We start from the raw sequence: 22,540 nt of genomic DNA, 5'->3' as shown, positions 1-22,540 counted from the left end.
TCATTTTTTAAAATTTTGAGTTTCAAATTTTCTCCCTTCCTCCCACCCCTGCCCTATCATTGAGAAGACAAGCAATTTGGTATAGGTTATACATATACAATCATGCAAAACATATTTCCACATTAGTCATGTTGTAAAAGAAAACGCAGACAAAAAAACCCCGCAAAAAATAAAGTGAAAAATAGTATGCTTCAATCTGCATCCAGACTCCATCAATTTTCTCTGAAAGTGGATAGCATTTTTCATCATGAGTCCTTCGGGATTGTCTTGGATCATTGTATTGATGAGGATAGCTAAATCATTCACAATTGATCATCGTATAATGTTGCTGTTACTGGGTACAATGTTCTGCTTCTGTTCATCTCACTTTGCATTAATTTATGTAAGTCTTTCCAGGTTTTTCTGAGAGCATCCTGCTCATCATTTCTTATAGCACAATAGGATCTTATTCCAATCATATACCACAACTTGTTCAGCCATTTCCCAATTGCTGGGCATCAATTTCCAATTCTTCACCACCACAAAAAAAGAGCTGCTATAAAGATTTTTGTACAAATAGGTCTTTTCCCCTTTTTTCTTTTAATCTCTTTGGGATACAGACTAGTAGTGATATTGCTGGATCAAATGGTGAACCCAAACTTATAGCCCTTTGGGCATAGATCCAAATCTCTCTCTAGAATGGCTGTTTCAGTTCACAACTCCACCAACAATGCATTAGTGCCCCATTTTCCCCACATCCCCTTCAATAATTATCATATTTCTTTTCTGCCACACTAGCCAATCTGATGGGTGTGAGGTGGTACCTCAGAGTTTTAAACTTGCATTTCTCTAGTCAATAGTGATTTAGAATATTTTTTCATGTGACTATAGATAATTTTGATTTCTTCAACAACTGCCTATTCATATCCTTTGACCATCTATCAATTGGAGAATGACTTATATTCTTATAAATTTGACTCAGTTCTCTATATAGTTGAGAAATGAGGCCTATATCAGAGACACTTGCTATAAAAATTGTTTCCCAGCTTTCTGCTTTCCTTCTAATTGCATTGGTTTTGTTTAGCACTCTCACTTCCTATAAAGCATATCCAGTAACAGATTTTTTGGTTGGAGGAAGGATAGTCCTAAAGCACTGTCCTTGTTTACTTCCTAAGCCTTTTACAACAAACTTGGGGAACCCTGGTAGGAAACCAAAATGAGGAAGGACCTTAGGAAATCCTTTCCTCACATGTCTAGTGAGAGGCTTGTTGATGGTTAGTTCCGCAATGTGACCATCACATCCCTTTGCTGATGTCATAATTGGACTAAGGGTAGCGGAGGAGAGATTCCTAGAACAATGGAATTAGGCAAACTGATTGTACTTGTCTCCAGATTCTATTTGGTTTATAATGTATTGTAATTGAAGCCAGCCACAACAAGCTACATGTAGCATCCAACTAGAGTCAGATATTGCTTGGAGAAGTCAGTTTGTCCTGGTTTGCTTGATTTAATGAAATTATTGTATTAATTATTCATTTTTAATTAATATTGTTACATTAATTGTTCAGGTAAAACAAGAGAATTAGGATTACATTCTTGAGTATGACACTCATCTCCCTCCCTCTCATTTCTTTTTTAGTCAGATCTAAATTTGACAGAATCTAACAATTAATCATTAAATAAATATTTAGTAAGTGCTTATCATATGCTAGGTTGTTGTTTGGCCTTCATTTTCAAAGAGGACCAATGATACCATGATGTTGGGGTAAAACAGTACATGATGGATGATATCTTGACTTTAGCATGAATTGGGTTCAAATGAAGCAGAGTTGCACAAAGTTGTCAGCCTCTCCATTCTGAGTCATTGAAGTCCAGTGGCAGGATGAAAGTCGGGGCAACTAGCTATTTCCTAGGATGAAATGGATGACCTTGGCATCTTCAATGTCTGGCCAAGCTCTAAGCTCTCCACGATGCCTACTTCAGCCTCATGGTCACTGGAACAAACTGTTCTCATCCACCCATTCTTCTGGGGAGTCTTCACATGCTTGGGGTAGACATCCCCCTAATTCACCAACAGGTCTGAGGCCTGTTGGTTGCCCTCAACCTACTTTAGCCCATCTGCTGAGACGGTTTACTAGGGTGTGACCACTGTGTGTGCTACAGCTTTTTGGAGCCACAGTGGGACTTGGGTGATAGCCAAAAGTAGATGAGCAGTCCTGGAAAGGGCTCAGCAAGCCCTCATACCAGTGGTGCTAGTCCCTCCTGAACACCCTATACACCCCATACCTGATATGCAAAGATTTTAAAAAAGCAAGGAGTTTATATTCTAACTGGGGAGATGACACATCCATGTACATAGATATAGATTTAGAACACATACCAAGTAAATACAAGGTAAACTTTGCAGGAAAGCACTAGCAGTTTGGGAGGAGTAGGAAGAATTTCTTGCAAAAGGTGTCACTTGAGCTGATTCTTGAAGAAAACCAGGGATTCCAAGAGGCACAGAGGAGGCAGAGGTGACTATGATGGCGGGACCGTGGTGGGAGATAAGAAGGCTGGAAAGATGGGGTGGGGCCAGCTTGTGAAGAGCTTTAAATTCTAAATAGAGGGGGCAGCTAGGTGGCACAGTGGATAGAGCTCCAGCCTTGGAGTCAGGAGGACCTGAGTTCAAATCCGGCTTTAGACACTTGACACTAGCTGTGTGACCCTGGGCAAGTCACTTAACCCTGATTGACTCACCAAAACGAGCAATAATAAATTCTAAACAGAAGAGTCCATATTTGATCCTAGAAGTAGTAAGGAATGACTACAGTTTAATGAAGAGAGGGGAGATACAGTCAGGTCTATGATTTAGGAAAATTACTTTGGAAGTTAGTGGGGGATGAACTTGAATGGGACAGCAGGGACAGCAAATTGGAGGATATTACAATAGTTGCAGGAAGAAGAGAGGAATGCATAGAACAGGGGAGGGGATAGGTCTATTAGTAAAGAGAAGGGTAGGGTTGCAGAAGATGTTGTGAAGTTACAAGAGATGTTGCCAAGATAAAAATGGTAAGATTGACTATGTAGAGTGAGAGTAAGGAGTCAAGGATGACACTAAGGTTATGACTCTAGGTAACTAGAAGACTGGGAGTGTCTTCAACAGAAATAGGGGAGCTTGGAAGTGGGACGGGTTTTAAGGAAAAGATAATGAGTTAAGTTTTGGACACAAGGAGTTTGAGACAGCTATGAGATGTCTAGTTTGAAATGTCTAATAGATAGATACTGAAAAGAAAGTGCATAAACATGAGCTGCTTTCTGGATCACACCTTTTGGGTGACCTTAAACAAGTCAGGTAACTTCTCTGGGCCTCAATGATCTCACCTGCAAAATGAAGGGTTTGGGGTTTGGATTATGTAATTCCTTCCAGCCCTACCACCCTACCACCCTAATTATTGATCATCATATGCTTGTACTGGGAACTTTTCAAAGGTCATCCTCTCCACCCCCTTGGTTCACAGCAGGAATTTTGTGAGTCATCCCAGGTAAGTGGAAATGAACCCTACTTCCAAACTTACATAGCTTTCTGAATCAAGCTGCTACCTGCAAAAGCCCTCTAGGTGGCCTGCAGGCTGGTTAAAATGGAAAACCATGCAAAAATACAGTGAATTTTTAAAAATCAGTTTCCCAACACAAATTTGAATCTGCATTCTTAAAGCTAAAATAGAGTGTTCCTACCAGGTGAACGCTATACACAGCAACAGCAACATCGTGGGATGACCAACTTTGACAGACTTAGCTCTTCTCAGCTATGCCATGATCCAAGACAATTCCAAAGGGTTTGCGATGGAAAATGCTATCCACATCCAGAGAAAGAACTATGGAATCTGGATGCAAATCAAAGCGCACTATTTTCTCTCTCTTTTTTCTTTCTCATGTTTTTTCCCCCCCTTTGGTTCTAATTCTTCTTTACAACACGACTAACGTGGAAATGTTTAATACAATTGTACACGTATGGCTTATATCAGATTGCATGCTCTCTTGGGAAGGGGGAGGGAAGGCAGGGGGAGAGCATTTGAAACTCAAAATCTTATAAAAATAAATGTTGAGAACTAAAAATAAATTAATTTTAAAAACATTTTTAAATAGTGTTCCTAAAATTTTTCTGCGGTACTTGATTTTTGCCCAGGCAAATACAAAAATTTTGCCCTTTTTTTCTTCCAAGAGGAGCAGTAAAGGTCTTGGATTACATAATCCCTGCAAGGTCTTCAACCTCGCTTCTCTAATGGTGGCATTTCAGGCATTGTGTTAGCCAATGAGAGAGATTTTGGAGCATGGGACAGATCTGGGTATCCCCCTTGCAGGTTATCTAGTCTGCCTTCACCTTCCTTGGACCCAAGAGCAGTTGTCAGAATGACCTTAAGTTTTCTCTCCTCCAAAATACATAAAAATCATAGATTTAGAATTGGAAGGGACCCACGAGATATCTAGTCCAGCCTTCATATATATAGATGAAGAACCAAAGACCAAAAGGTTCAAGTAACTTCCCCAAGGTCACCTGCTGATTTCTCATCTAAGTACTACCCAAGCCCTACCAGCATTTCTCTGCTTCTGAGGGCAGTTGAGAACAAAAGTTTTCCCTAACGTTGGGCCACACCCCCTTTGACCCTTCTATCAGAGGACCTTCTTTCCAACCTTTTTTAAAGGCTTTTGTTCCTCCCCAAGAGTTTTCCACAAGCCTTGGTTTAAGGCATCTCCACCTGACTCAGAATTAAATTCTGCTTAAGTTCTTCTCACTGCTGAGTGTGGTTGGACTATCACCTTTCAAGTGTCCCTTATAGATCACTTTAGATTTGGGGGTGGGGATGTAATTAAAAGTTGGCTCTTCAGAAACTTGTAGCTTGCCCAAGCAGCAGAAATGCAGGTGTGTCAGCAGCCAAGAATCTGTGGGATTTTTAAATGACAATTTAATGGCAGCACTATCGGTTTCAGTCTCCTGCAGGGCACTCAGGAGCCCATGCTATATTCAGATTAAAGTATAGGCTGCTATTAAATAAGAGGACAAAATAATGGGGGGGGGGGAGTTTGAACCTTTCTCCCTATTATAGTAACCTCCTGTCATAACTTGTTTTTCTTCACGAAAGGATAGCTGATTTCTGATTTTTTAAGAAGTTATTTATATGTAAGGAAATGTTTTAAAGAAAATTGAGAAAGGAAAAGATTAATGTTGCAAGACGCTGCAGGAACATGTCAGTGTGTAATATTGCTGAGATGGGGCGGGTGACAGCATTTGGGCTTTATGCCTAACAATGTACCATGTCATTATGCAATAATACACACCCCACTGTGTCTTATTCCCTTCCATAACAATGCACAGCCTGCTGTGTTGGAGTGCTGAAGTCAATGAGCAATTGGAATACAAACGTAAGGTGCCTAGTAATGGAGAAGGGAAGCAGAAGGGAAGCTGGCAGCCTCTTGGAAGCAGGGAGTCCATTCGGCATCAAAGGACTTAGGGATAGAAGGGGCCTTAGAGCATCTGTCTGATCCCCCTTATGTTCAAAAGTGAGGAAACTGAAGCCTATAGAGGCTAGATGAGACATCTAAGGTCACACCAGCAATAAGGGGCAAAGTCAAAATTTGAACCTAGGTCCTTTGACTCCAAATCCATATCACCTTCTCCCATACCATGCTGCCTCCAGGTATGTGGTGAATTATGGATAAGCTCTTAATTGTTATTCACTGTTGCCATTTTTTCTGTAATCAAGTCTCTCAAATTCAGTATTTTTTTCTTAAGTGATCATTTTTGTATTTTATTTTTTCCAGTTACATGTAATAATTTTTAACATTCATTTTTTAAAAATTTAAATTCCAAATTCTCTCCCTCCCCTCCCCTTCCTTGAGAAGGCAAGCAATCAAATTCAGGTTTTCTTCATCTGCAGCCCATGAACTTGTTTTTTTTTGTTAAATATTTTGATAGTTTTATTCAAAGGAATTGCTTCCCTCATAGTTATAAAATATTGGCATAATACATATGATATGATATTATATGATACAATATAATGTATTATGATATGATGTAGTAGAATATGATATAATAGGATAGGATATAATATAACAATACAACATAATATATAATGCAACATGTTTAATGACATAGTATTTATATATTATGTATTATATAATACATTATATATGATATGTATACATAACATATAATATAGTAATATATAATACATAATATATATGACATAGTATAATATGATATAATACAATAGGGTATAATATAACAATATAACATAATATAATATATAATGAAACATGTTTAATGATATGTTATTTATATATTATGTATAATAATCATGCTTTCTAAAAGCATCATTCAGAGAATTCCACAGGCTTCACTAGACCGCCTAAGGGATCAGTGACATAAATAAGGTTAAGAATTCCTAATCTAATCTATGAGGATAACTGGGAAATCAAGTTTTCAATAGGTGACTCATTATCCAAAATATTTTCTCATAACCCAGGAAGCTCTAGAGACCATTCTCCTCAGACTGCTCACTTTTACCTATATACCATTAAACTGAGGGTGACATATTCTTACTCACCCATGCAATGGTAAGTGCAGATTTATTCATATTCTCTGGAGTCATTTATTAGCCTTCCAGATATCTTCACATGTAAATTGACACCTTTAGTACAAAGTGGCCACTCAGCTAAATCTAGATGACAATGGCTCCCTCCTTTTCTCCAGGTTTCAAGAGGCATGTCCTAGGTAGACTCAACCAGCATATGCGGCAGCTCAAGGCTGGACCAGCAGTGTCATGACTTCTATCGTGCTTTCTTTCTACTCTGCTTTTCAGAGCAATCTCCCTTTTCTTTCCTGCCCACCCTGCAAATGTTCCCATGCTGAAGTTGCTGGGTTTTGTTGGGGAAGGTGTGATGGGCATTTAGAGGAAGGAAACAAACAATTATAAAGCACCTACTAGTAACCAAGAACTGTGCTAAGCACTTTACAAATATTATTTTATTTGATCCTCATAGCAACACTGAAAATAGATGCTGTTATTACCCCATTTTACAGTTGAGGTAACTGAGGCAAACAGAACTTGAGTGATTTGATCAGGGTCCGACAGCTATTGTCTGGGGTGGAATTTGAACCCAGGTCTTCTACACTCCAGGTCTAGCACTCTATCCCCCTGTACCACCTACCTGCCTCTAAAGAGACATGTGCTTTCTGTGAGGTTACCTAGCCTCTGCATTCTCCTCCAATCAGGGGAAGCAGCATCTTCAGGCTGGCAAAAGCACTTGAGAGAGAGAGAGTCAGGGATCCAAGAACCTATTGAAACGGAGCACGCAGAAGAAGAAACAGGAGCTAAAGCAGGCAGAACAACAAAGAAAGAGGAAAGGAAGCATACAATCGTATTCTAAACCTTTTGTAAAAACCAAATAAATACGTGGAGGTAGAACAGAATCCCAACTATTATCTAATTATGTGACCAATACAACCTAGCTCCTTGCCTTTGGGAAGACCTGAATTACAGGTGTGTCTGTAGAATTATGAGATAGCTCATTGAGCCTAAACATTTCATTTTACAGATAAAGAAACTGAGGCTCAGAGGGACACTTTGCTTTCATATCATCTCAATTTCCCCCTGTATGTTTCCCCCTACTCCCTCCCAAAGAACTATCCCTTATAATGAAGAATTTTTTCTTAAGAATAAGAGAAAAATAATCAACAAAGACAATTAGTATATTGGAAAAACTTGACAATATATGCAATGTTCCACACCCATGGACCTTTCCATCTCCACAAAAGGAGTGAAGGGAGGTGTTTTCTCAAATCTGACTCTTTGACTAATCATCTGATGGTAGAAAGGAAAAATATAAATTCCCTAGATTCCAGAAAAACTAATTCAAAAACCGGACGGGCTTCTGTCGAACTGGGCAGTTTTGCACACAAAAAGCTCAGCCCTGTGAGTGTCTCTCTCCAGCCTCCTCACTGTTTTAGTTTCAGACCAACTACCCTTAAGGAACCATATTGTCTCTTCCCAACCATTTCATCGTGGTGGATGCTCTCAATGCCCTCCCCCCATCAACCCTAGACCTGTGGTCAGATGATCCCTCGGTTCAAACCAGCAGGATGCTGAATACCCAGGCCCCCATGATTGCTCTTGGCTGTTCTTGGCTAAATCACCTCTATATTTCCACCTCAAGGACCTGAAAGAGGTAACTTTTTCTTTCCCAAATGTTCATTGTTGAAAAAAAAGTTTTCTTTTGCCCTTTTGAGTAGATCTAGAATCGGATAAGTTCCAAAGAAATGAGGATAGGAAACTATAAATCACAAATCATTCTCAGAAACTTACTGGATTTTACAAAGTGAGACCATATTAACATGTTCAAGTGATAAGGACATGAGCAGCAGGACAAAAAATGATCCTTTTTTATTCCCATCTAATTTTCCTCTTCAGGTCAAAGTTTCTCTGGTGACCTAATTTCTTTTCTATAATATTTACTATAACATTCCCTTGAGATTCCATCAAATTCCTCTATGTGCTGCAGAACATGAAGTCATTTTGATATTGTAGATATGAAGGACATTTGAAGGAAGGAAGGCACTATCTGCATCCAGAGAAAGAACTGATAAATAGAAATATGTATAGAATGGTTTTACACATACATAGACACACACATGCACCATACATGTTTGTGTCTAATGGCAAGCATCACTAGGGTGGGGGGGAGGGAAGAAAAAAGGAAAAAAGTTTCACAATAACTTTATTATATATTTAAAAGGAATAGCAAGTTGTACATAATAGATTTGCAATATCATGTACAATCATCTTTTTTTCTATTCTACTATGTTATGGAAATGCTTGTTTTGTTTCTTAAGTTCAGGATAAAATAAATAAAAATGGTGGGTTTTAAAAAAAATATCAGTTGGTTAATATATATAGATTTAAGAAATAAAAGATATAGATATATATAAAATGCATATGTGTATGTGTATACACATACACATTATGTGTACACACATACATGTATATGCACACCTACTCACATATATGTATAAAAGATGTATGGGTTGTACGCATTGAAGAAACTGTGTAATATGTTAGAGAATACCAAGGCAATGCCAGAACACTTGACTCTATGTCCTGGTATAGGTTGGAGGGCTGAAGCACTGAGCTGCCTACCTACTAAGACTTGGGCATTCGCTCATATCCAAATCAAGGCAGTACATGAGCCTTCTGCAATCCCTTCCTCCCTTGGGATTAGGAATGGGCATTACTACTAGCAAGACCCTTTAACATTTAAACTCCATTAATGAATGGCTTGTAATTAATGTCCATGGAGAGACATAAGGATGTAAGTAGGATGCAGCATTTTCCAAGGATGACCTAGATGCAAGAACTGACATAAGAAAGGATATCATCGGGGCAGCTAGGTGGCACAATGGATAGAGCTCTGGCCCTGAAGTCAGGAGGACCTGATGTCAAATCCGACTTCAGACCAAACACTTCACACTTACTAGCTGTGTGACCCTGGGCAAGTCACTTAACCCAAATTGCTTTAAAAAAAATGAAAATGAAAAAAGAAAGGATATCATCAAAGAAATTTAGTGTAAAAAAAAAGGAAGTGAGATGGTCATGGGGCAAAAATTAAGGAATTTCTGGCTGAAAGCATGAGTACTGCTCTGCTATCCATGAAATGGGGAAAAACCTAGGCTGGAGCAGGGTTTCTTATATCATGGACCCCTTTGGCAATTGGACTGGTGAAGCCTATGGGCCTCTTCTCAGAGTAAGTGTTTAAAGTTTTTTTTTTTATTTTGCTAAATATTACCCAATTGCATGTAAAAAAACTAACATTCATTTTTACAAATTTTGAATTCTAAATCCTCTCCCTCCTGCTCCTCCCCCACCCCTTGAGAAAATAAGCAATATAGGATGAGGTTTTTAAATGTATAAAATACATAGGATTACAAAGGAAGACAATTATATGGAAATAAAGGTGTGATTCTTTTCCCATGAATGTTCACAGACTCTCTGAAATCAACGAACCTAGGTTAATAATCTGTGACCCAGAGGAAAGTCTCTAGAGCACATTGGGTCTTGCAGAGGGTCTACGAGAAAATCCTATGAAACCATTTTTCTTGGTCCTCTTTGAGAACAAAGGACACGGGAGACTATGGATAAGAATTGTGCAGAATTGGTCGGTTGTTGGTTGCTTGGTTGGCTGTTGCCCTTCATTCTTGAAGACAACCAAAACAGGAGCTCAAAAAGCTCTAACACAGGTCAGGCACAAATAGTCCGTGTGAATGTTTGGGGCGGATTCTCTCAATTTGTGCATCTCACATTTCTTTTGAGCTGCCGCAATTCTGCCTTGCTCATAGAGCATGGCACCTTCTCTGACAAGGGTGCGCCATGCTGGGTGGTCCTGGGCCAATGTCTCCCATGCCACACAATCACTTCCAGAATTCTTCAGAGAGAGTGGGTGACATCTTTTGATTCATGCATAAATTGGATTTAAGCGAGGTAGAGTTGCATGAACTCGTTGGCCTTATTCTCTCTTTCAGAGTCATCATAATGCGTGGCAGAACAGAGTCAAGATGACTGGTGATGCCTTGGGATGCAGTGCATGACCTTGGCATCTTCCATGCCTGACCAAGATCTAAGCACTCCACAGTGCCTGCTTCAGCCTCCTTCATGGCCACTGGAACAAATTGTTGTCATCCACCCATTCCACCAGGGAAGTCTTCACATGCCTGGAGTAGACACCTAACTCACCAAAGGGTTTGAGATCCTTCAGTTACCCTCAACTTGGCTTAGCCTGTCTACCAGAACAGTTTACTGGGGTGTGACCACTGTGCATCCTACAGCTTCTTGGAGCCACAGGATCAAATAGAAACCAAAGGTGAGGCAGCCCTCACACCAGAGGTACTAGTTGTCCCTGAACACATCCTACACCCCATTACACAGGATAAGAAGGCACAAATGGGTTGCAATCTGACTGATGGAGCAAATGTTCACACTGATGCGATGACATGCACTGAAATATAAAGTAAAGGTTTTTAACATGGTTGTAGCTGAGGTTCAAGGATAGCAATGGCACAAGCTCACATAGTGCTAATTTAAGGGTTTTTATGTGCTTTCCTTACAACACCCCTGAAGTAGGGAGCACAAATACCCCTGTTTAACAGAAAACACCAAGATGGGAAGTGCAAGATCATCCAGTTGGTCATTAGCAGTCGGGACTTGAATGCAATGTTCTTCCCGCTATGCTAAACTAAAGTGGAAACACCACTCCTCCAAGTTAAACCTGTCCATACTAACCTCTCTCTGCTCCATACAAATAACATCTCTCTAAGCTTTAACAGCTAAGACTTTGAAAAGATAGGGGCAAAACAAGAGAAAAGGAAGGGAAAAAAAGGTTGGGGTGAACAGGAGAAAGCAGAATATCCACAAACAGATCTCTCCTCTCCTACTCCCACCAAAAGCAAGTTTCCTGGATCCCTAATAGACTGCAGTTATGCCAGGTGCCAGTTTGCAACCTGAAGCCATGCTCCTTGCAAATACAATGAGAGTCTTTCATTGTGTTAGTGATGACACCCACATGAAATTGGTCTACTCTGTGTTGAAGATATCTCTTGAGAGTCATCTAGCACCCATCTTTTGGGGGAACAAAATGTGGTACATGAATGTGATGAAATAAGAAATAGCATATAATGAATACAGAGAAGTATAGAAAGACATGAATGGATGCCAAGAAAGAGTTAGACACAATGACTACAACAAAAATAGAAAGAACAACCACCATGAAACAATTGAAAACGAATGCTACAAAATTTGCATTGCAACAAAAAACATTGCAAACATTGCAACAATGAAAAATGTAACAAACTTGGCCCCTAAGAAGAGATTTGAGAAAACACCTCCCTTCACTCCTTTGGCTGAGGCTGAAGGGTCTGTGGGTGTGGAACATTGTATATATTGTCAAATTTTTCCACTGTACTGAATATCTTTATTGATTATTCTTCTCTTTTACTTTTTCTTAAGAAAAAATTCTTTGTTATAAGGGATGTTCTCTGCGAGGGGGCATGGGGAAATTGAGATGATATGAAAGCAAAAGATATCAATAAAAATTAATTTTTTAAAAAAGTGATCTAGTAAAGCAGATACCTTAACCCATGATTTGTAATTATGGGGCAAATTTGATAAGATTCTCCAAGCTCTTTCCTGTCTTTCCCTATTACTTCCATCACTTTTCAGATTATGTCCCTGTATCCTAACATTTCTCAAACTGTCTTCCATAGAACCTTGGAATTCTGCATAATCTGAATAGGAATTTCATGAGAAAATTTCAGATAGCAAATTTTTTACTTCTAAAATAAACAATACAAAATTATGCATCTATCCAAAAAACTTAATATGTGTGGCAAATCTTTCATGATGAAAGTAGGTTTAATAAGCTCTATTTTCCTCTAAAAACTTCCCCATCCACACTTAATATCTAAGAAACATTCCATACTCTCAAATTAGCATTTATGGGTTCTGCTAATACAGTTCAAGCCCATAAGGGCTCTTTAGACAAATTAGTTTGGGAAATACTGCTCTACCTCCCTCTCAGATCCAATCCCCACCCTACTCCAGAGAAGAAATAGAGAAAGAAAAAATCTTCTTATAGTGTAGTGGGAATAACAATAATTGGACAAAGTGCTTTAATATTAGCAAAGCACTCTGTGTGTGTGTGTGTGTATACATATATATGTGAAATTTCATTGGATCCTCACAACAACTCTATGACATAGGTACTATTATTATCTCCATTTTACAGAAGAAGAAACTGAGGCTGAAAAGCTGTTATTTGCCTAGGGTTATCTAGCAAGTGTCTGAGGCAGAATTAGAACTCAGGTCTTCCTTTGTTGTTGTTGTTATTTTTAATAGATTTTTTATGTGTCTGATTTTTACATTGTTTGGACTTGCCATGTATCCCTTCTCCCCTCTACTGGAGGAATCTTTCCCTATTAACAGAGAGCTTAGAGGACAGCTAGGTGCCTCAGTGAATAGTGCATCGGCCCTGGAGTCAGGAAGACCTGAGTTCAAATTTGACCTCGGACACTTGGTACTTACTAGCTGTGTGATCCTGGGCAAATCACTTAACCCCAATTGCCTAGCCGAAAACAAAGAGCCTTCTTGGCTCTGTGGCCCATTTTTTCTGATCACTGCTTTATGTTGCCTTTTGTTAAAAAAAAAAAAAAAAAAAAAAAGGCAGTCATCCTTTAATCCTTTTTTTTTTCTTTTTAAGAAAAAAAAAGTGATGTACCAAAGATTGTACTATTGTAACTAACACTTTTAGAACTAGTATTTTATATATTCTCATTTGACCCTCACAAAAACCTTGATGCACTAAATACAATTATTCCCTTTCCTGATGAAGAAACAGAGGCTGAGGGGCAGCTAGGTGGCGCAGTGGAGTCAGGAGGACCTGAGTTCAAATTTGACCTCAGACACTTGACACTTACTTAGCTGTGTGACCCTTGGCAAGTCACTTAACTCCAATTGCCTCACCAAAAAAAAAAAAAGAAAAGAAAAAGAAGAAGAAACACAGGCTGAGAATGGTTGAGTACCTTGCCCATGGTCACAAAGAGAAGTATGAGAGATAGAATTTGAACCCAGGTCTTCATGACTCTAAATCTAACCCTGCCTTGCTGCTTCTTAGTAATATTATTCTGACACTGGTAAATAGCCTGGGGAAAATTTAGGGGGATTATTATTTTTAGAAACCCTAGATTTAAAAAAACTGTTCAAATTTAAATACCAAGAATCCTATCCATAGAGTGTTATCAGGTAGCATCACATTGGCTAATTTGGTTTTTTGGTTTTTTTTTAATCAGACCTGGGATTTCTTTCATCAGTACAGGAAAATCCCGGTGAAGGGTTGCTTCAATATCTGCTCATCAACTCGTGATTTTAGAGTCGCCTGGGGGGCCCAGTATGTGTTAGAAGTTGGACTTGAGCCCAAGTGCTTTTGACTCTGAGACCAGCCCTGGTTGGAATTCCTACTGTGTTCTATTAATGTTGTATGGCTAAGTATGATTGAATTCAACCAACATTCATTAAGCAACTACTATGTAGGAGCAAGGCATTGCAATTAGTACTAGGAAGGTGTAGAAATAAAAATGAAAGAAGCCCTCTTCTCCAAGACCTTATTCTAATGATGTAGGGAAAGGTGTGGGAGTGTGGACGTCACTATTATAGTACAAAGAAAATGGAGATAGCACCAAAAATTTAGAGTGGGGGGAGAGGGGAAGAAGGTGGTCAAGGGTTCCGGATGGTATCTGAGTTGAGCCTTGAAGCCCAAGTTTCTGAGAGGAAGTGCCTGGGGATAGCTTGGACACGTGCACAGAGCCAGAAAGATGGGGTATTCCCAATTCAAGGTATGACTAGTAGTTATTTGGCAAGAAAATAGAATGCTTGGAGGAAACAGGAAAGGTAAGGTGGCAACATACTATGTAGGGTCTTAAATACTAGGCCAAGTTTGCACTTTGTCCTGGAGAGAATGGGAATTCATTTAAGCATGTTTTTTTTTTGAGTAGGGAACCTTAGGAAGATTCTGAAAGCTGGATGGAGAGACAAACAGGAAGACTAATTCCCATGTTCTTAAATTAGTTCATGTTGATGATTCAGCCAAGGTCTTTTCCTGGAAGTATTACTGATTATTAATTTTTTATCAAAAAGTGACATTTTATAAGAGCCAGCATGGAAAGAAAATTTACAAGCAATTGGACTGCACATGTGTCAATTCTTTTAGTTAGTTTTGCAGAACTTCTCCTTCCCTTTTTTATTATTAAAAGAGATGGTGGGGAAGGCTTATTTTGGGATTTGAAGACCAAAAAAATACCAATTTTTAAAGGGTTAAAATAAGAGTTTTAAATGAGTCAAGGTTATCAACAATAGGAAAACACACAATAAGCAATTCATTAAAAATCCTGTTTCATTACTCTACTTTCAGTGGTCTGTCTTGTGTGGGTTTTAACTGTTAAGCAATATTGGAGTAACTTTCTCTGAAGTTCAGTGCACCAGGAAGGGACTGGAATTGCACTTCTGACTTTATCTCCTCCCTGTTCTACTCTAAGTACCAACAGTGAGTGATTCCCATCGAGGACAACACAACCTGGTCACACAGCCCCTACCTGGACTAACAGAAACAAGGCCACTCCAGGCACCTAAGCAGGACCCAGACACTTTGACAACGGGCAAGGCACTTAATGTCTGTGCCTCATCTGTAAAAGGATATTTTATCTACAAGGTTATGCTAAAGGTTAAAGCAGGTAACTTATTTTTTTTTCCTTTTTGGTGAGGCAATCAAGGTTAAGTGACTTGCCCAGGGTCACACAGCTAGTGTCAAGTGTCTGAGGCCACATTTGAACTCAGGTCCTTCTGACTCCAAAGCCAGAGCTCTATCTAGTACACCATCTAGCTGCCCCAGCAGGTAACTTATTAAAGGCACCATGAATGCCAACTTCTTTGTGCCACAAATACTCATTTCTTTTTCGTATGCCTAGCCTCATACACCTACAGGAATAAGGGATTGCACTTCACATTCTTTGAATTAGACATAACTACTTGCTAGATTTTTCCTATAGATTAAATCATCTTGACACTCCAAGACAACTTTAAAGTACAATTGAGGAAAACGGGCAGATTCAAGGGACTTGTCCAAAATCCGTGACAGATGAAAGCCTGGAACACAACGGTTCCCTAAGGCAGCGCTCTTTACAATCCACCCTTATGCAAGTAATATCCTTTTACCTGGACAATCCTCACATTTAAGGTGATTTTATATCCTATTTTTCTAGTCACAAAATTGTCCAATGGCACTAATGTCACACATCTGGCCAATATCTTCTCTTTGCACTCTGTGATTATTCTTCAACCCTCTCAAGTAAGTCAAGATTGCTTGCACCTGAACTATTTTCCCCTCATTCTTTTATCCTTCCTTGTACACCCTCCAATGACTGGCTACAACTGACATAAGCTGACAAAACTGGCCCAGGGCAGCTTTAAGAACTTGTAAAATGAAGTGGAAAACTTATAGATTATAATATGTATTATATATATAAATCAAGTTAATCATTTATGGGCTAGGTAATCCTTCCACGCCATCACAGCTTTAGTCGCTCCCCAAACAAGATACCAAGAAACATATTAAGGAATGAAGACAGACCATGTCAGACATAAAAACTCGGTTTTATTTATAGTATTCAACACTTGAGCTTTTTTTTAAAAAATCAATCGGGGACTTCCAAGTACCATTGATCACTATCATTAGGTGAGAGACTTGTAACTGCAAGCTAACACTGCTAGACTTTGAAATCAATTTAGACCTCAGTCATACTTCTGCCCCAAATCTTCATCAAAACAGTCACATCCTGCACTTTCCTATTTCCGAATCTGACCTACATACTTAAAAGTTCTAAATCACCCATCCCAAACTCAATTTATAGAACTTGCCTAAGTCAAAAGGTCTAGCAGACTGGCAGGGCTGGGATATACTTTTCTTGTCATACTTCCATTCCAAAATGGCTACTAAAAATAAAAATCATAAAAGGACTCTAAAACATTCACGTCAAGATGAGGCAAAGGCTTGTTCTGTCATTTCTTGTATTCCCCTATTCAATCTAGACTGCCACAATCAGGCAGAGAGAAAGCGCGAGGAAATTTTTTCTTGCATCTTAGTGGAAACCTTAAAAGCAGACATAACTGCTCCAGGTCTGTCAGAGATGCATAAATGACCTATTCATCCGTCACATCACAGAACTGAGAAGTCGCTCCATGCCCTTCTAGTTTTTTTTTTTCCCCAAACAGGTTAACTGCACTCCTGTGATAGCTAGTTATGGCTTATCAATCCTCCTTCCCCTCCATTTACCTAAAAGAAAAGAGAATTTTTTATTTGCGATTCCCCAATTGCTTTCTCTACCTTAGGTCTCTCTCCCCTATGCCTTAAGGATTAACATGCATAAAGAAATATCTCTCTTCCACTTTTTACTATTAGTCTGCTTTAACAATCTACTCACAGCTAGTAATCTTGCTCATATCCCCCTTTTCATTCAACCTATTTACAATCCCTCACCAGCTGCCCTTTACATGATCTGCATCCTTTTCTACAATCCCCTAAATCTCAGGCGTTTGATCTCCCTGCTGACTCAAAGTAAACAACCTGGATTTACAGCTGGTTGATAAATAAGCTCAGTCAATACTCAGCTTCCAATAGTTTTACAGTTTCATTTTATTCAGTTTGGATGTAATCTCTTCCAGAGTTAAGTCTACTTCAGCTTGTAGATGAAACGAAAATGTAGCAAGGTCTACTTCATATTGTTGGCACATCTGTGGGCATCTCTTCCCTTTTTCACAAGCAGTCAACTGTAGAAAAGTCTATCTGAAGAGTCTTACGCTGAAAAGTAACCTTAGACCAGGCAGTGATCTCTACAACGATCCTTGAGGTACAACTTGTAGCAAGTTACTGTAATTTGAGCTTAGAAAACATTAGACCAAAAGGAATTCTCTCAAATGGGTTTAAATGCGTTTTATTTTAGACAACCTACATGACATGTTTTTAAAATCAATGCCTCCACTCCAAATGAATCAAGGTCAAAAATAAATGAATAAAGCTCAAGGTGACATCAGTCCAAGTTTGTCCAAGTCCTGGTGTTGACGATGACAAAAAGCAGCAGCCAGTTATGATGACAGGTGATTCAAAGTAATCAGCTGAATGTGTTACTGCAGTAAAAGGAGATAGGTTAAAAGGCTTTCCCCCGATATTAAACAGAAGCAGCTACTTCTTTGATGCAAATGTATTCCTCTGTTCAATCTGGGCTGCCACTAAGACAGACAGAAAGCGCCAGCGAGGACTTCTCTTTGGCACCCTAGTGCAAACCAGTGAACAACCGTAACTTGTTCAAGGTCTATCAGTGGATGCAGGTAAATGACTCATCAAAGCTTACCTAATCTCTGATGAACAGAATTTTTAACCTTATTTGGCTTCACCCCCACTGCTCTTAATAAACTTACCTTTTTCAGCCAGAATTTTTGAACTTCATACAGAGGCATAAGCTAACAAAATTGTTTACTTGTCTTTTCTGAACATGTCCTAAAGCACTTGTCTCTCAACTTTTTCTCACAACATTCACTTAGACTGGAGATACAGCAACTATCTATCCCAAGTCTATCTACCCATCCTTTAAAAATAAAAGTACTGCATTTCTAGTTGTTACATGGATTTTGTTGGGGTTTGCCTGCCCAGCATGGGGAGAGAAAACAATGCACATTAAAAAAAAAAACAAACTAAATTAAAAGTCCTGCATTCCATCGCTTGTTTTATTGAAACTTTCCCAACCACTCTAAGATGAATCCATCTCTACTTCTTCCAAACTTATTACCCATACAGGGTGTCTCTTCTATAGTAAGCTTTTAATTAACTTCTCATGTTTATGCACACACATTTACCATACAGGACACTGTTCACTAAGTGACCTTTCCAACAGAGTTCTATGATTCACCACAAATGGATTATGAACTCCCTGTGTCCCCGCAATGGCTAATCTGCTGGTGCCTTACACAACAGCAGACCCTTAAGGAACTGTGACCCGATTTTTGCCAATGAACATTTTCTCAGTTAAACCATCAGCACTAATCTTAGACTAAAACACATGCTATGATTGCTGTTAATGAAATGTAGCCTTGCAAATTTAAACAGTTATTCTCAATGCTTTTAACTAGTACATCAAAGTCAAAATGAGAACTATTAAGCAAATTTTGAAACATGTAAACATAACATGCCCAATAGGACATATGTATGGAAATCTACCTAAACATTTCGGATCAGCCAACTTTTGGTCATGATTAGAAACCTATGGACATATGATTGTAATTTCAGCATCTAAAACTAAGCTTTATTACAAAATTCAGAAAAACTTTAAACGAAAAAACAAAACATTAGACCGGGACTGTTTATGGCAAGAACATTAAACTTTTGGCTTTTATATTTCCTATATCTAAGATCACAAAGAAACCTAACATTCAACTATGCTTCATCATCTACTTTCAAATAGATCGGGTGTTTTAATTGCTTTTTCAGAAACAAAATATTTTATTTTTACTTACACATTTCTCCATTTCTAAACCATCCTTAAAGAAAATCATATATGGAGTCACACCATCCTCACGGAAGTCCAAGAGAGCCACCATGCCATCTGGATTCATGTTTTCGCCTATGAAGAACTTGGGGGAGGAGGTGGGCGTCAGGAAAGATAAAGCAACAGTGTCACCAAGTATATGATGTTTCACCATCATGATGATACAAGATACTGGGACTCCACATCCTCTTCCCTCCCCAATCACAAGTCTTCTATTTCTAAATTCAGGACTTTTGATGTACTACACCAAGTAGCCTCCCCATTTTATTCATGTACATTCCTATTCAAAAATAGAGCGGGAGGGACTATAGGATAGAAGGAGGATTACCAACAAAAACACAACTGGAATTCCATGCAAGGCTGCCTTAAGTTATTTTACTTCTAATAGAATGTTACCACTCCTAGTATTTTTAAGCCAACTACACTGTACTCTGGATCAAACCCTCAGATCTCCCCAGAATAGTGTGTAATGTCATTTGTGATTAGAGCTCCAGAAATACAGCTTGGGGATATTATACCAACCCTAATAATTTGAATCTCCGAAGTATCCCAAGTATCCCAAGCTAAAACAAAACATCCCACAAGCTAGCAAACTATACACAGATTCCAAAATATCCAAGTGGCCAAACATTTTTAAACAATTTGGGGAAGGACAGTTAAATTGTTTATATTCCTTTGATCTACAACTTCAAGATATTTACCTGATAGTTTTTAAAATTAGCAAGGATGTGTTTGATCTGTTCTGCAGCCCCCGTCATAAAAGGTTTTACTCTATCTGGCTTGTGTTCTTCAAGTCTGCCTTTGATTCTAAAACAAAAAATTCTATTTAGTTTTTCTAAAATACTGAATTCTAAGAAAAAACTGAAATTGTTTTCTTACAATTAAATGTCAAAGAAAAAAAAAAAGAAAAAAGAAACCCAAAATATTCACAATGGTTATATCATTGCAACCTCCATATTGCAAAATGGCTTTTTTTACATTAAAAACAAACAAAAGCTCCCCCAAACTGTCAACATTAAGACAGAGTAGTTTTGTCCATATCCCAAAAATTCTAAAGAGGCTTGCTTACTAGCCACAGTGCTAATGACACTCCCAGGACACTAAATTCAAGTGTTTCATGCCAACAGATCTTTATAATCTAACTATTCCAATTCTTCATAATGCTCACCTAAAAATTTTGCACACTATTGTTGTACCATAATGGTTCTTAGAACAGTTAAACCATTAGGTCCTGGGCTACCAGAAATACTGAATAACTAACCTATATTCAAACCTTTCAGTTACTTGAAAGACATCAGTAACTTACGATTTCATGTAGTCTTTGATGTACTTTTTGTAGGATTCTTTTGTGAAACTAGTTTCTTGCAGATGATGGTTTATTACTATGTCAACTCCAGTGATTACAGTGGCATCTGTTCCTTCACCCTCAGGACCTTCAGCAGAGGCATTTCCACCGATGAGTGAATCATCAATGGTACCCTCTGTCCTACTGACCATCTGGGTTAGAAAAAAGAAAGAGGGGTAGGAAGATAAGAGTACAACAAAAAATATTTTTAAGATCCTTACGAATAAGCTGCTAAGTGATTTAAATAATATAGTCAACTAAGTAAGGCCTGCAATATCCATATGTTACCCAAGAATAATGAATAATGTTGAGGCAGCTTTCTTTTTTGGTATCCTACTTGTTATTTTAACAAGAGTATATGGAGCTCCAAAGGAAGGAAATTCCCTCTACTCATTTGTCTACCTGTTGTGCAACAGTTGCCAAAGGATACTAGTCCAGGGTCAGGGTATGTGTCTGAAATGGGACTTAAACGCAAAAGTCTTCCTAACTTCTTTTCACTCTTACTAACTGGTTCTTTGTATTACCACTTACTGGTGGTAGCTTTGGTAAAGCAAAACATAAAGGCCCTGAAGTCCAAGACAAAGGATTAAGGGTATGGTTAGCCTTTAGTGAAGACGTTTAAACCAGATGACTTGGGTCCTGGAGGAGGCAGCAGCAAGCAGGAAGAGCAGAATGCCTGCCCCGGCAGGGCTCCAGGGAAGGGGAAAACTGCTGAGGATTCCGAGGGGAAAGCCCGTCCCGCTCCCCCCAAGGTAGGCCGACCCTGTCCGCCCGCCTCCCCCCGGCTGCAGGGAGCCCTAGGCGCCACAGGGGGCAGCAGCGCCCGTCGGGAGCGGGCCTCGCTCTCCAACACCTCCTGGAAACTTCGGTCTCGGCGGGGGCCTTCGCCAGGAAACCGCGTGTCCTCCGCCAGGAGGCCGATTGCACAACCTCCCTCCCTCCTCCTCCCCACGCCTGCAGCCTGGGAACTGCGGAAACCCGAGCCACGCCGCGCCGCCACCCCCGCCTCCCTCCCCGGCCCAGGCCTCACCTTCCCCTCCACCTCCAGGCACAGCCCGTTCGCGATCTCCCGGATCTTGTAAATGTCGGAGAACATCTCATCATCTGCTCGGGGACAGACAGACTTGGGCCCCAGCTCACTCCCCACCGGCCCGAAGCAGGCGCCCCGATTGCCGCTTTCCCCCAGCACAGACCTCAGCGGCAGGGCCGCCATTTCCTCCCTCCCGGGGGCCGCCGGCCCCGCGCGCGCGCCATCTCTCTCCCCCTCCCCCCAGCCAAGACCCGGAGCCCATCCGGGATCTGGAGGCTTCGCGGCCGGCGCGCGCCGCTCCTCTCCCGCCCTCGCGCCCAGCCGGGCTCGAGGCCCGGGGCGGCGGCGTCCTCCTTCCTCTTCCTACCCTCCTCCCCCAGCTCTCCCCCTTTCCCCTGCGCGCGGCAGCAGGGGTCGCACGGGCAGCACTCACGGCTGATGAGGTCCCGGTAGATGATCATGGCGGCGGAAGGAGGGAGGCGGCGGCGGCGGCGCTAGCGCTGCGGGGGCCCGGAGCTCGGTGTGAGCGCGATGCAGCCGGAGCGGCGGTTGGGGGGGGAGGGGGGAGCGGGCGGAAAAGGCCGAGTCAGCCGCTCCCCAACCTCATATAGAGGGCACGTTCCCCCTACGTCACTGCCCCCCCACCCCCGTGCATCCGGAAGCCCTGCAACCGGGGACGTGTCACGCAGGCCCCGCAGGGGAGGGGGCGTGGGGATGGAACCGAGAAGTATCCAGGCACTTCTCCGCCGAGACACAATGCTCCCTTCCAATGGGGTCGGCGTATCCCCGGTGCCCGGGGGGAGGGGCGGAGGGGCACCGGACCCGGTCTGGCCGAGAGGGGGGTCGGCAGGCCCTCCGGGGGTGCCCCCGCCGGAAGGGGGTGGGGCTCGGGTAAGGACGGACCTCTCGTCGTTGGTCCCGCCCCTGGCTCCGCCCCCTTCGGCTGGAGAAGACCAGCCCCACGCTTGGGCTGCGGGCGAGGCCTCCTCGCGCTCCCTGCCCTTCGCGCCCG

General features: G+C 40.7%; 1 protein-coding gene and 2 non-coding genes across 3 annotated transcripts; all 3 read right to left on the bottom strand.

Annotated features, from left to right (window-relative positions):
• Positions 1–16,618: 16,618 nt before the first annotated feature.
• On the bottom strand, positions 16,619–16,747 carry LOC114051506. Its single transcript, XR_003570151.1, has one exon. It is a non-coding gene; the product is annotated as a small nucleolar RNA SNORA31 (small nucleolar RNA).
• A 482-nt stretch (positions 16,748–17,229) lies between these two features.
• On the bottom strand, positions 17,230–22,068 carry TPT1 (tumor protein, translationally-controlled 1). Its single transcript, XM_027873622.1, has 6 exons — positions 21,962–22,068; positions 21,529–21,602; positions 20,460–20,650; positions 19,855–19,960; positions 19,122–19,238; positions 17,230–17,738 (listed from the first exon to the last, which is right to left on the bottom strand). The coding sequence occupies exons 1-6, from the start codon at positions 21,987–21,989 to the stop codon at positions 17,736–17,738; spliced, it is 519 nt and encodes a 172-aa protein (XP_027729423.1). The 5' UTR covers positions 21,990–22,068; the 3' UTR covers positions 17,230–17,735.
• On the bottom strand, positions 17,809–17,939 carry LOC114051505. Its single transcript, XR_003570150.1, has one exon. It is a non-coding gene; the product is annotated as a small nucleolar RNA SNORA31 (small nucleolar RNA).
• Positions 22,069–22,540: the final 472 nt, after the last annotated feature.

Source organism: Vombatus ursinus, unplaced genomic scaffold, assembly GCF_900497805.2.
Source record: "Vombatus ursinus unplaced genomic scaffold, bare-nosed wombat genome assembly UNPS02014802.1, whole genome shotgun sequence".
NCBI classification, from domain to species: Eukaryota; Metazoa; Chordata; class Mammalia; order Diprotodontia; family Vombatidae; genus Vombatus; species Vombatus ursinus.
This window is presented reverse-complemented; position numbering and strand designations above follow the sequence as displayed.